The sequence below is a fragment of the Heloderma suspectum genome, chromosome 3 (genome assembly GCF_057233095.1).
Source record: "Heloderma suspectum isolate Gila_16-S chromosome 3, 16-S_ref, whole genome shotgun sequence".
NCBI lineage: Eukaryota > Metazoa > Chordata > Lepidosauria > Squamata > Helodermatidae > Heloderma > Heloderma suspectum.
In genome coordinates, this window is record NC_139460.1 from 137,911,197 (window position 1) to 137,925,090 (window position 13,894).

At 43.0% G+C, this 13,894-nt stretch overlaps 1 protein-coding gene across 1 annotated transcript in view; it reads left to right on the forward strand.

Moving 5' to 3' along the window:
- NALCN (sodium leak channel, non-selective) overlaps positions 1 to 13,894 on the forward strand; it is a 284,191-nt gene that overhangs the window by 13,908 nt on the left and 256,389 nt on the right. Inside the window, exon 3 of the mRNA XM_084841809.1 lies at positions 9,180 to 9,236. Coding sequence (XP_084697935.1) covers positions 9,180 to 9,236 — 57 coding nt within the window. The remainder of the gene's footprint in view (positions 1 to 9,179; positions 9,237 to 13,894) is intronic.

The window sequence follows — 13,894 nt, forward strand, 5'->3', positions numbered from 1 at the left end:
AGAGGCAGTTCTTGACGTACTGGGGTCATAAGCCATGTAGGACTTACCAGCACTTTGAAGTTGGCCCAGAAACAAATTGGCAACCAGTGCAGGTAAGGCAGGACTGGTCTTCTATGTTCATATCATTTCGTTCCAGTCACCAACCTGGCTGCTGAATTCTGCGCTAGCTGCAGTTTCTGAACCATCTTCAAAGGCAGTCCAATGTATAACACATTGCAGTAATCTAAACTAGAAGTTATTAGAGCATAGAACACTGATGCTAAACAATCCCCATCCAGATAGGGTCGCAACTGGGCTAATCAACTGAAGCTGGTAGGAAGCACTCTGCACCACAGAGGCCACCTGAGACCCCAGTGACTATGATGGATCCAGGAGTACCCCCAAGCTGTTCACATGCTCTTTCAGGGGGAGTGTGACCCCATCCAGAGTTGGTTGCACTTCCGCCATCCAGACAGAGGAACTACCCACCAGCAGAGCCTCAGTCATGCCTGAATTGACCCTGAGTTTACTGGTTCTCATCCAGTCCATTGCCAGATGTATAAATATGTATAAAATTTATGGCAATTTATTCCTGTATTTGCTATAAGCAAACTTCTTAGTTGAATGGTGCAAAATCTTTTTATAGTTTATTTTATGGAGGCTTCTTGCTTAATGTTCTAACTTGGAATTGTGGGGTCTTTGTATTCAGCTGCAGGAGAATTTTGTGTTATTCCTGTCAAAACTTGAGTGGTAATTTCAGAATCTCTCGTGTCTTTCACCATGGTACTGATTGACAGCCTCTCACTGTGAAATCTTTCATAGCAAATATGATTGATAATCTTAGGCAAATAATATGCTTAGCCTACAGATCTTAATTTCCTGCTCCCTCTCCCTTTCTTATTTATTTCAGATCTCCCTTCTTCCCCTTTGTCTTCTCTTTTTTTGTTAATCCTACAGCTCTGCAGTATCTTATAAATTAGAACACACTTGCTGATTACTGGGGTTATATTGGCATGAGTTTTTGTGCTTGTAGGTGTAAAATGACTGGATTTTACACAGTGGGGCCATTTTTAAGTTCTGGATGTACTCCAAAGAAAAATCAAGAGCTTTTGAGTTATTGTTTGCCTTTTATTCGGCTCATATTGTTCATGAACTTCAAAAAATTAAAAGCTTTGTTAGCTTTTCTTATAGATTTACCTAGTTTTGTTTAGAGAATAGCACCTTGATTCCTAATCCTTTGAGCGAACAGACCTTTTTTTCCTTTTATGGCAAAAGGAAAACAGGAGCCAAAGCCAGATTTTTTGGTGTGTTTTGCTTTGGTATTATATTGCATTGAATGGTATGTGGTTTGTATTATTTTTGAGCTGAAATGACATATCTCTGGGGGATGGTTATAAATAGTGATGTGTTCATAGTGTTTACCCTCCCATTTTATAAACCGGCTTCTTGGGAGTTAGGCTTTTTCTAATTACTTTCAGTGCGTTATTTTATCAGGGAGCTTGCCAGATTGTGAGCAGCATTAGCAGCATGTGGGTCTGAGACTAGGCAAACCACAACAGGCCAGCCAGGGACTGGGCTAAAAAGGAATTCAGGACAAATTTCAGATTAAGGAAACAGCCATAGAGAAGAGGAGGAGGAGGGCAAGGCAGGGGAAAGAGATGCAGGAGCAAAATAGACATGCTTAGGAGTGCAGAGCTGATGAAGCGCAGCCTGGAAAATCTCCAAGTGCTGAGGCTGTTAACCAGCCTTCAATAGCCCTTTCCTGCTTTCTCTTATGAGAAGCTGGGGACAAATTACTCCCAGGTGCATTTGGCTTAAAAAGTCAATAGAACAAGACTGAGGAGTGATTTGTACAATACCAAAGGCCAACCTGCTTCAGATCTTGTTCTCCGTCTTGCACATCTGCACATATTCTGCTACACCTGGAACTGAATGCAAGGACAGTTGTGTGTTCTACATCTGGAACTGCAGTGCAGTTAGGAATACTGTTAAAGATGCTCCATTCAGCAGTCAACCAATTTCGAATGCTTGCTGCTGGGGTTGGGTGGTTGGGACAGTGTTGGGATTCTGTTGCTGCACTGTCCACCCTGCTGTCCAACAGTCCTCCTCCTCGAGCTAGCTGAGGCCATCTTGGGGTTGGCACTAGATCATCCCAGGCTGCTTTTTCTGGGAGATTTCAAGGTTGACACTGAGGTCGCTCACTTGAAAGAAATGCCCTGTTCCTCGGTTGTTCGGCATGACATGCAAAACCAGAACACTCTGTTGTTGAAGGGGAAACAACCCCGAGTTTTAACTTGTGCTTTGTTGTTGGTAAAACTCTGGGTTGTTTTCCCTTCAACAATGCAGAGTTCCAGGTTTGCACCTTACACCTAAAGCAGAAGCAGTCAGTGGGTGGGAGGCCACTCGCTTGCTCTCTCGTGCCCTCCCATGCAGCTCCAACAACCCATGGGTTAGACAACATGTGGGTTGTCATTAAGTCTGAACCAGGTCACAGAAGGAAGTCCTTCTGAATTCAATGTGACTTCTTTCTTAGTAAAAGGACTTATAAGGCCAGATTACATGTTACGCATAAATGCAGGTCATAGTTTTCCCCACAGCCCTTTTTTAAAGTTGATAAGTAGCATGGGAAGAATACTTAACCCATTCCTTATCCCTTGTGTAAGCATATCTTGTAAATATCCATGGTGGGAAAGCTACTGGGGGGGGGCAATTTGGAGCAGGAAAACGGTGGGCGAGGAGCAGGTTAATCCCATGCCACTTCTCTCCTCTTTTGTCATCCACCCCTGTTGGGCAACTGTTACCCTTGTTTCCATGTAACATAGTTTGGCCCTTAGAGGAACTGGGGCTGGAAATGGAAGATATTTTTTTTCAGAGAGCTGAAGGCAGTTTCAGAGAGGGAACACTGCTCCTGGTATATGCACTCAGGTTATATTTGCCTCTGATAAACAGGTTTTTGTATTGCTAAAAAAAAAAAAAAGCCTGCAGGAGGTGTGTGTATGTTTCCTTTTCCTTCTTGTGGCAGTTCAGTTTTTTTACAAAAATTTATTCCTGCCCAACTGTTAAGGTCAAGTTTGGAGGCTCTTCTCTGCGTACCACTGCCCACAACAGTGCGGTGGCTGGCTATCAGGGAAAGAGCCTTCTCTGCAGAGGCCCCCATCTGCAGAATGCCCTTCCCATGGAGATCCATCTGATGTCCTAATTAAATACATTTACTGGACAATCCTGAGACGCCCTTTTGATGGAGCGCTCCATTCTTGGAGACTTCATCCTGTCTGAATAGTGGAGGGATTTTTTGCCTCTCCATCCTCCAAAAAGGGAATTCCAACCTTGTAGAGGAAGCCACCAAGGAAACCTCCACAGCGGCTGGGAATAGCCAGGAGGGGACCTCTGGCATTGGAGGAAAGCCCTGCGAGATAGAAGCTCTGTGTAAGATCTTAGAGGGTTTTTTCTGAACTGTCTTATGGCTCCTGGGATGCTGTCTAGGGACTAGGGCTGTGTACTGATTCATTCCGAAGCCCGAATAACGAGGCAAAGCAGGCTGATTCAGAGGTGCCTTGTCACGGTCAGAAGCAGATCAGAATAGCAACAAGGTGCCCCAAAGCCAAGCAGCTTGTTGACAAGGTGCCTCATCCGCCTCAGAGATTCATAGCTCTTTTTATGCCTTCTGAGCAGCCCAGACAGGCTGTCTCCAAAATGTACCAGCTTGTGAAAGATCATGTACAGTAGGAGGAGGAGGGGGGAGAGAAGAGGAGGTGGAGGTGGAGGCACCAAATGTATCAATTTGAGAGAGATCTGGACACTGGGAGGGGCAGATGATGAGGAAGGAGGGGAGAAGGGCAATGGAGGAGGAGGGAGGGAGCTTTGCTGTGAGTCAGCCTCTGTTTGCTCATTGTGAGAGAGGTGATGTTACTGGAGAGGAGAAGACTGTCTGAATGTCATTTGGCTAGAGCAGTGGTCTCCAAAGTGGGGTGCACGCACCCCAGGGGTGCACAAAATGATCCATTGGGTGCGTGAGCCTCCTGATAATTGAGCAGCCTCCCACTGCCCTGACAACCTGCCATTGTGTGCAATGATGGCAGCGGAGGCAGCAGAATGGGACAGGAGCCAAGAGGGAAGCTCCATGGCATTTCTCTCTTGGCTCCAGTCCTACTCCTATCCTGCCTCTGCTGTGGCCACCGAGAGCAACCGCACCAGTCTCTACCAGGCACAGCAGAGAAAGGTGCAGTTGCTTGCTCGGCGGAGGCACCAGAGCAGCTGCCATCTTGCCAAAGGAGAGCGGGAAGGAAATTAACCCTTCCCATTCTCCTTTGGCAGAAGGAAGCTGAGAAGTGCTATGACAGCTATGTTAGTCTCACCCCACCCCACCCTTTTGGAATAAGCTTACAGTTCATTCTTCTTGTCTGATCATTTAACAATCCAGAAAATTTCACTGTAGTTGCTTATCTCCCCCCACCCCTTTTTGAATTCTCTCTCAACCATTAGTTTGCCCTTTGATTCTGTCTAGGGGAGATAGATGGATGGATGGATGTGTGTGTGTGTGTGTGTGTGTGTGTGTGTGTGTGTAGAGGGAGAGAGAGAGAGAGAGAGAGAGAGAGAAAGTACTTTCCTGTCCTTCTTGGCTCCCTTTCACCTCCCCTTCTCAATTCCTGTATTCATTCCCTTCCCATTTTTATATCTTTTCCCTTAAAACCCTTTTCTCTTCTGTTGGGATTATAGTTATTCCCTCGGCCCCCTTTGCTTGTAGTTTAGTGTTTGCTTTCCTTTTGCGCGCGCGCGCGCGTGCGTGTGTGTGTGTGTGTGTGTATGTGTGTGTGTGCTTGTACTGTGTGGACAAGCAAACCATGTGTGTCAAAGGAGTACACACAGTCCACATTTCCAAAAACAGTGGGCAAAGGACTATACACATTAACAGCTATCATTTAAATAATATAATACTACCTGTGTGTTGCAAAGAAAGCGAGCCCAAGATGAGGCATCTTCGGGGTCTTGGCAGGGGCAGAGGTGGGCGAGGTGCTGCTGTACCCTCCTGGCAGGGTTGTGTTGCTTCTTGCCTCTGGCTGTCCAGCAGACAACTGTCGTTGCTCTTCATTCAAGTCAGTGTGCCTACCCGGCAGGTTGCTGTCTTTGTTTGCTTCCTGCCTACCAGCCAGTGTTTTCCCAGGCAATTCAGCCAAAGAGACCCTGAGGTTATTGACTGTGAATAGGAAAGTAATACTAGGGAAAGAGGTTATTTGCACTTCAAAGAAACCTACAGCAGAGTTTAGGGATAGTGACCTCCTCCTCACCACTTCAACACCTAACTTGATTATCCCTTTATGAAGTTTGGTTTGAGTTTCAATCATTCATTTGTTGTTTTACTATTCATTTTACTGCTGGCACTTCAGTATTTTTAATGTTTGTAATATCTTCATATTTTGATATTCTCATTGCCTGTATTATTGTATAGATATTATTGCTTTGGGGTTTTATGATTGTAAACTGCCCCCCCCCGGCAAGGTCAGTTGGGTGGTATGTAAGTCTAATAAATAAATATAATTCCCCCCCCCCCACTGATTTCAACAGGAGGGAAAATACCTAGGCCAGCTCCAAGATGGTGTAGATGATAGGCCTGGTCTGGAGGCCTGACAAGGAGGATTTAGATACAGGGGTCCCAAGGCTGCCCCCAGAATGCCCCCTGTTTTGGGTCCTGCTGCCAGCACCTGTGGAGCGTTCCCTTTTTATGCACTGCGGGCCCCTGCTGTGGATGGGCTACCCACCAGTGGAGGTGCTTGGCTGCCCCATCCCAGCCCCCTTCTAACAGCCCTCAGCAAGGGTTGCTGTGCCTATCTCCTCAGAGACAAGGAGCCAATCGTGAAATTAATGGATTTTAGTTAGAGACTTCATACAGATGGAAGGGCAGTAACCAAGATCACTTATATGAAGGCAAGGGCCACAATCCAGTACAGAGTTTAGTACGCTGGATTGTAAGCAAAGTGCCCAGAACTTTCCAGAAATAGACGTGGTAATTACTGGGCAAAATGTTCCCGAGATAAGATGGAAAATAAATGTCTGTATTGGTCATTTATTGTGATGGATAGCATCATCAAGATTTGTAATTTGTTCCAATAATAAATATAATACATGATATACTGCATCATATTTATAATGCTTGACAAAAACTTGAGATATTTTCCACATATGTTTTCCTCCTTTTATATAGCAAAGGAGGCTCTAGTTCATCAGTGTGTTAGATTATCTTGAATTCTATTCAAATTATCTTGAGTTTTTAAGATCCAAATTTAGATTTGATAAAAAATTAAGATGTTTTTATTACATTCAGATTTCGTTTTAAGCAGAAACAATTAAAATAACTTTTTTTTTGAAAAATCCAGTTAAATTTTTAAAAAACTTGATAGCATTTTAATTAATTAATTTACTTATTTATTTTGCTGTGGTAAGACATCCATTTTTATTCCCCCTCATATAGATTTACCATAGACAATGACATGATCATTGGCAATATGATGCAATGGAAGCAGGAAGTTGAGGCATTCTTAATTCTAGAAGCATTATTTAGGGAAACCATAGTTGTCTACATTTGGATGGAATTGCTAACTACGGTTTGCCGCTAACTAGAACTGGAAGTTTCTTATCACCTTTCCTCATCTGTAATGGAAAGAGAGAGCATGTGATCCCAAGGCTTGGTGCTGCTTGTTTCCATATCTCCAAACCACTGTCTGGAAGATCATCTGAATGCAGCCATTCTTTCCTTCCTGTGACTCTGGAAGAGTTTACCCTCAGTTGTATGCCACCCAGGTTTGAGATAGTAGCTTACAATGTGAGTCTTTTGGACGATAAGCCTAGCTGGCCAAGTTTGAAGCAGTCACCAGCATTTCTGGAACAAAGGATGCCTGCCTCATATATTAAAAGCTTCAGCGCCCTGCTTCCACTGCATCATATTGCCATCTTATCATTTTATTTTGTGGGCTGCATTTACATTTGGGTGAATAAAGCTGATTTTTAAAATTTAGATTGGATTTTTAAAAAGTTATAGTTACAATTTAAATATAAGAAACAAGCTAGTTTTAAAGTGAAGTCTAAATGTCATACAAACACATTAAACACTCCTCTCCTTAAAGGAAGAGAGAAAGGGAGGAGGGAACATGAGAGCCCAAAGCGAAGCATTGTTTATTTTTTTAATGGAAAACACTGGTTTGTTATGTCTGAATCCATGTCTTAGGACTGTGAGTCACCTAGGCATTGAAATGGGAATTCTCTGACAGACATATGGTATTAGATAAGTACCTTTTAAAGACCAAAACAAACTATTTAAACCCATGTTAACTAGTACCAGTAAGAGTGTTCTGAGGAAAACACAACATTTATATGTTGGTATTTCCTAGCAGTCCTTTTGTTGTTTCTTTAGTTGCCGCTTCCTCCTCTAGTCTGGAGTTTGTCACGTCTTCCAGAAGCCCATTGCCACAGTCTTTGGGAAACAGAATCATCATTGATGTCATCCTAAGACCGCTCCAAGTGCTTCATATTTCCACCAATATTTATTTTATGCTTTTTAACCCATCCTGTCTTCAGGGTAGGTTACAATTTACCCTTCCCTCATTTGATCCTCTTAGAGACCAACACACTCTTCAGGCATTCCTCTCTACATGGTTGTAACCTTGTGGAAGGGGAGAACAGGACCATGGCCGTTGGCCCCACATCTGCATTTTCAAGGGAAACAACTGTAGAGCCTGCTGTATGAGCATAGGCTTTCTCCATAATTTGGAATCTTTGTATCTGTCAGGGTTGGATTGGACCCCATAGAGCCCCAAAGCAGTTCTGATTCTGAGGAAGAGATAGAAACCGTGGGAAAGGAACCCACGTGCTATTCAGAGGTGCCGCCGGAGGGAGAGCCCCTCCCTGATCACATTCCTGAGAGTGGTAGTGACCCTGGCAGGCAGGGGGAGGGACGAATGGAGCTTCGGGATGCTAGGCGATGGCGTAGGGACAAGCGGGAGATGGAGGGTGCCAAGAGGAGGCGCTCAGCCTGCTTGGCGCAATGTCAACAGCTGCGTCCTGATGCTCCACGGGAAAGGGGTGGACTTTTGCCTCCTAGCCCTTAGGTTCAGAGGCTTCCTGCCTTTACCCTCCAAACGGAGATCAACTGATTCACTAAGGCTAGAACTCCAAGTAGGTAGCTCTCTTAAGTTTCCCTCATTAGGCTCATGCAATTAGCATCTGTAAGCATTAGGCTGAATGGAAATAAAGATTTGGAAAAGAGCCCTATCGTCTGTGTGTTGATTCTGGCTACTTGAGGATTTCAGAAGGCAGCAAGGGTGCTCCTGACAGTATCTCAGGTTTTCAGGGCATTGTAAGTAAATCAAAATCGTGGAAACTCCCTAGCCATTGTTGCTGGCAGCATAAGCCTGTAGCCAAGGGATCAGGAGGGAAGGAGGGCCAAATAGCATCATTGGTGGGCTCTGCTGGGGGGCTTGGGTCCTGGTAACTGCCCGAGGATACTGGGTGCTGCCACTTGCCAAGGCTTAACTGTAGAGTTAAGCCTGGGGCCAAATCCAGCCCTCCTGGGATCCCAGTCTGGCCCTCCGAGGTTCCCCAGATGGTCACGCCCCCTTCCCTGGCATAAAGCGCTCCCAGCAACCAATTGCTTGGTGGTTTCCTGGCTTTGGTGCAGTTTTTCCCCCATTTTGAAAAGTTGAAATGCTTCTCCTAAGGCTTAATTACTGGCAGTAGAGCTTTAAGCTGAAACATACTGGTATTTTTGGCCCCACCCCTTTTGCCTTTGGCCCCACCCACCACTGGAATGCAGCCTCTGAAAGCTTCTCTGAAATGGAATGTAGTCCTTGGGCTGAAAGAGGTTCTGCACCCCTGCTATAGTGGGTGCATGTTCATCCAGGCCTGGATTTGGTCAGATGAGGGTACTTAAATATGATAAGAGAACTATGGTTCCAAGAAAAACGTGACTTCCTAATTGTAGTGTAACTAAATGAAAAACTATTTCTTCCTGGATTGGAAATCCAGTTTTACTTCATATGCTGAAAACTTGACAATGTATTTTATAAAAGAGCATTACTGAAGTGAGGTTTAGCATCTGCAGACCACATTATAGCATGGCATGAGAATCTCTCTCTTACATTGGTACATTGACAGATAACACTGCTAATGTGCAAAGCTCATGAATGGAGGTAATCTCCTTTTTTCTGTAGATGGAGTTGGGAAAAGGTTGGAGGTTAACAACACCACAGCCATTTCAGATGTTCAAGGTAAGATGGAACAAGTTCGCCTTGCTTGGGGAAATTTCCCTTATCAGAGTTAAAACCAGAATATGCTTGTCTTCAAAGCCAAAGTGGAGTTTTGTACAAAGGTTTATGGAGGCTGAAACAGATTGTATGTTATTGCATAATTTCTGTGTCATAAACATTAACCCATATAAGCGCTGTCATCATTGTGTATATATGGTTATGATTTCTTTCTCACCGATTCTGAAAGCCAGTACCACGTCTTCTGCATTCAGTTTTCAAAGTGTTCGTGCTTTGAAAATAATCGTCCAACACATTTGAAATCATAATTGTTTAGGAATAAAATCTTATATACATACTGTTATATGTATGAGTATGAAATGTTGCATATGCAGTTGTTTCACAAAGATCATAGACACAAAGATGCAACTTCTATGAAAAAGCCACCATAGAGTGAGCTGTGCCTATTCTGCATACACCCATACCACCCCCAAATGTACATTTGACATAGACGAATCCCCAAAACAGAATCCATTATTTAAAGGCCATTTGATCAGCTTGACATAATTCATTTTGCTTCCATGGTTTAAAATTCTGACTACTTTGGGATTTGGGGGTGTGGGGGAAGCTTTGATCATGGTAGCGTGTGCTTTGCACCAAGCAATCAAATGTTGCATTAAAAAAAGTCCAGATTCTGCATTCTAAGGAAATTGTGTATAGAGTTTAGGACGGGGACTGAATGGAGAGCAGGAAGAGCATGGAGACTGAGGTTAGGTGCCTAATATGTTCAAGGGGGCATGAAATAGAAGCCATTGAGGAGAGTTAGAGGAAGTTGTGTGGGGCTTCACCCCTCCTCCTCAGTTCTTAAGCCTTTTTTCACACTGAAGTCATGCAGGTTAGAAACTCTCTTCTAAGTCAAATACAAAAACTGACAGTAGGCAGATTAAGGGTGAATCTTGCATGAAATCCTGGATTGCATGTCTGCACATTGAACTGAATATATGGAAATGATGCTCAGCTCAGGTTTTGCCTTCATTGCATGGCCATCATTATCTCAGTTAACCTTCGCTAACAGCCTTTCCAAGTCCCAGTTCCATAATTTGAAGAGAAAGAGAGCTTTGGCTGTTGGGCGGTATAGAAATGTAATAAATGAAATAATAATAATATTCAGCAGCAGCAGCAGCTGGGAACAGGATGAGGACTTGAAAAAAAATCCCTTAGTGAATGTTAAGTGCGGATTCCTGCAACACAGACCTCCTCCCCTGCATGTATTGTTAAGACTGTTCCATTATTATTCATGGACTCCAATGCTGTGAAGGTCAGGGCTACCGTGCCTCCATCAAACATTTACAAATCAGGTGAAACGCCACCACACACACACACACGCACACACAGTGTTCTTATTTTGCACAGACAGAACCTTTTAATTTTGGATATAGTTTGTTGCTTCGGGGCAGAAACCATGTATCTAAAGAATCCAGGCAATCAAGAGAGAAGGAGACATCAGTCTTCATTAAACTGGTACTGTCAAATGATTTAACTCAGCTGTTAAGACTTCCACTTCCCCAGAGGCCTGGCACATGGTAAGAAATAGGATGCTAGTTGCTGAGTGCTGTGAAGAATCTGCTTCAAGTGCCTTAAATTTGCCAGGCAGTGCAATATGGAGAATCTGTAGTAAGCTTGGATTTAGCATGCCTTCCCAGCTTTACCTGTTGGCAAGGATTGCAAAATTCCTCATTGATCTGGGAAACAAGAGGCAAATTTAATTTATTCTGTGACTTTCCACTACTATGCAGACCTTTCTTTCTCTAGAATATTTTCCCTTCTCAGACTAGTAGAAACCTACACACAGTTTGTTATAGCAATTTGTTCATAACTGAAGGCTGCTGTGGAAACTCATAATGAGCCAAAAGGGCATCGCTAATTTCTGTACCTTATTTATGCATCATTAACATTTTTTCACAAACTGTGACATCAGGTCATTTCTAATGGATGAGTTGTGCAACTGTGCTGCCACTTACACAGTCTCCTGTGTGAACTTGGGAACCAATTCAGATATTACCACTTTGTAGAATGGGAATTATTCCCATGTTAGCATACCTAGGAAAACATATTGATCTAGTTCGCATGTAACGACAACCCAGCGTATGGGTTGAATATGGGTTGTTGAATCCTGGGTTGTCATTACGTGTGAACCCAGAACTATGGGTTAACTATGGGTTGTTAACCACGAACAACTCAGGAAGAGAACTTACAGTTTGTTGTTGGGTTGTGAGCTCTCCACTGTTTTAACTATGAGTTGTCATTACATATGAACCTAGAACCATGGATTGTCTCACCAGGCTACAGAAGCAGCAAGCCAGAATGGTTAAAAAAACAACAACCCAAACCCAGCCACTCTACATGGCAGTACTACAGCAATGCAAAGGCATTTGTGATACAGGGAAGGAGCAGGTGAAGGAGGAGGGAATAAACAATGCAGGAATTAAAAAAAGCAGCCTGCACTTCGTGCAATCGTCTGGCAGACAAATCATGAGTAAACTCTAAGGCAACAACCCATTCTCTGGGTTGTCATTATGTGTGAACCAGGTCACCATGTAAAAGGTGTAATGCTGTGGGTCTGTAAGTGAGTTAAAAACCATTTCAAATTATCTGTGTGTGGGTCGTCTCTACCATTTATATAAAAAGGAAATCAAAAGACCTTCAGAAAATAAAGGTTATACAGAAAGAAAGGGAAATTCAAAATGATACAAGGAACTTTCACCCACGTAGGCTGTGCTACAAACTATCAAAGACTTGTGGTGGCTAGCAATAAGGAAAATGGGGCAAATAGGTTTTTGATTGTGGAAACTAACCCTAACGTGCTAATAGAGGTGAATACGGGAATTAAATAGATTTGTCGGTAAGCCAGACTTACTGCAACTTTTAGGGGAACTGTTGTGTGTGTTTTTAACTTTAAAAGCCTCAATCACTCCCTCTAACACTGAACTCAGTTGGTGAGTGCCAGCAGAAATGGAGCCAAAATAAGACCCCTGAGAAACAAAAGGGAGGTATCAGTATGCTTGAGGGAACCCTGAAGTTTGCAGGACTATACACAAATATTTGTGTTAAAAACAAGCAAACTAGGGGGTGGGGAAAGAAACACCCAATGAGGATTAAGCATGCTCAGTTGTCATGGAATGTTGAGTTTAAACTGGAAAAGAAAAATGGAAGCTTGCAGGATGGGGGTGGGGAATGTAGTGCCCTCCTTGAGCGCCTTATGCCTTATAATAATAATATGGAACCTGGCAGAAATCCTAAACAGGAAAGCTCTTGCTAGCAGATGAGGATACACTGCACCATTGTTGCTGGTCACATTTGAACATGCATATTTCTGAATCTAAGCCAGTATGTTTTCCTCTATATGCTACAAGGTAATGTCTGAATTGGGTGACTGTTTTTAATAAGACCCTTTGTTAATTGAGATCTCAGTTTTTAACAATTAAAATGTTTGCTCAAAAATGCACATACTGCCAAAAATATAAGGTTATAGTGCAGAGTATTTTGCTTTTAGGATAGAATTCTTGAGATGAGGAAGGATGAAGACTTGCCTGTCTCCAGTGACGGTTTTAATACAGGGGAGATGACCAAGATTATGATTACTGCTAATTTCCAGCATTCTGAGACTTGATTTGGTACCAAATCAAACTCATCTGACTGAAATCATAGTGTTTGAAATGAAATTGTGTGTTTAAATTGGCTTCTGGGTTATTTTAAACTGTAGGATGCAGTAATATCACATTTTCTTAGTTTTGTTCATAGCCGTCTGTCTAAAATTTTAGCCATGATGGCTATAAGCCCCAGATTTTCTAACAAAGTGGGCAGAAATCTGATGATCCTATCTAGTCTTAATAACCCAAGATATGAACAAGCCTTGCAGGTGTGCATGCATCCCTTTCACTTGTCCTTTTTCAGTGGGAGTAAACAAACCAGGAACTCTTCAGTTAACTCTTCAGTTAGCTTCAGAGCATCTGGATCAAAATAAATGGAGCAAAGAATAAAAGGAATCTGGTGGTCGGAGTCTACTACCGGCCACCCAATCAAGGAGAAGAAGAGGATGAAATTTTTGAAAAGCAAATAGCCAATGTTTCAAGGAAGCATGATGTAGTAGTAATGGGGGACTTCAATTTCCCCAATATTTGTTGGGAGACAAATTCTGCAAAACATGGCCCCTCCAGGAAATTCCTGACGTGTGTGGCGGATAACTTCCTCCTACAGAAAGTAGAGGAAGGAACTAGAGGATTGCGTATCCTTGACTTGATACTAACCAACAGGGATGACTTAGTGGATAAAGTAGCAGTTACAGGAACTCTGGAGGAAAGTGACCATGTTATACTTGAGTTCTTGGTTCTAAGGGAAGCAAAAGCCGAGTGTAGCCAAATGCGTACCCTGGATTTTAGGAAAGCTGATTTTAATAAACTCAGAACAATGATCGGTAAGGTCCCATGGCAAGCGACTCTAACAAGAAAAGGAGTCCAAGATGGTGGGAGCTTTTAAAAAAGGAAATTCTCAAGGCACAATTACAAACAATTCCAACAAGAAGAAAAGGTGGAAGACAACAGAAGAAGCCAATGTGGCTTCACAAAAAGTTTAGAGATGACCTGAAAATGAAAAAGGACACATATAGGAAGTGGAAAGAAAGC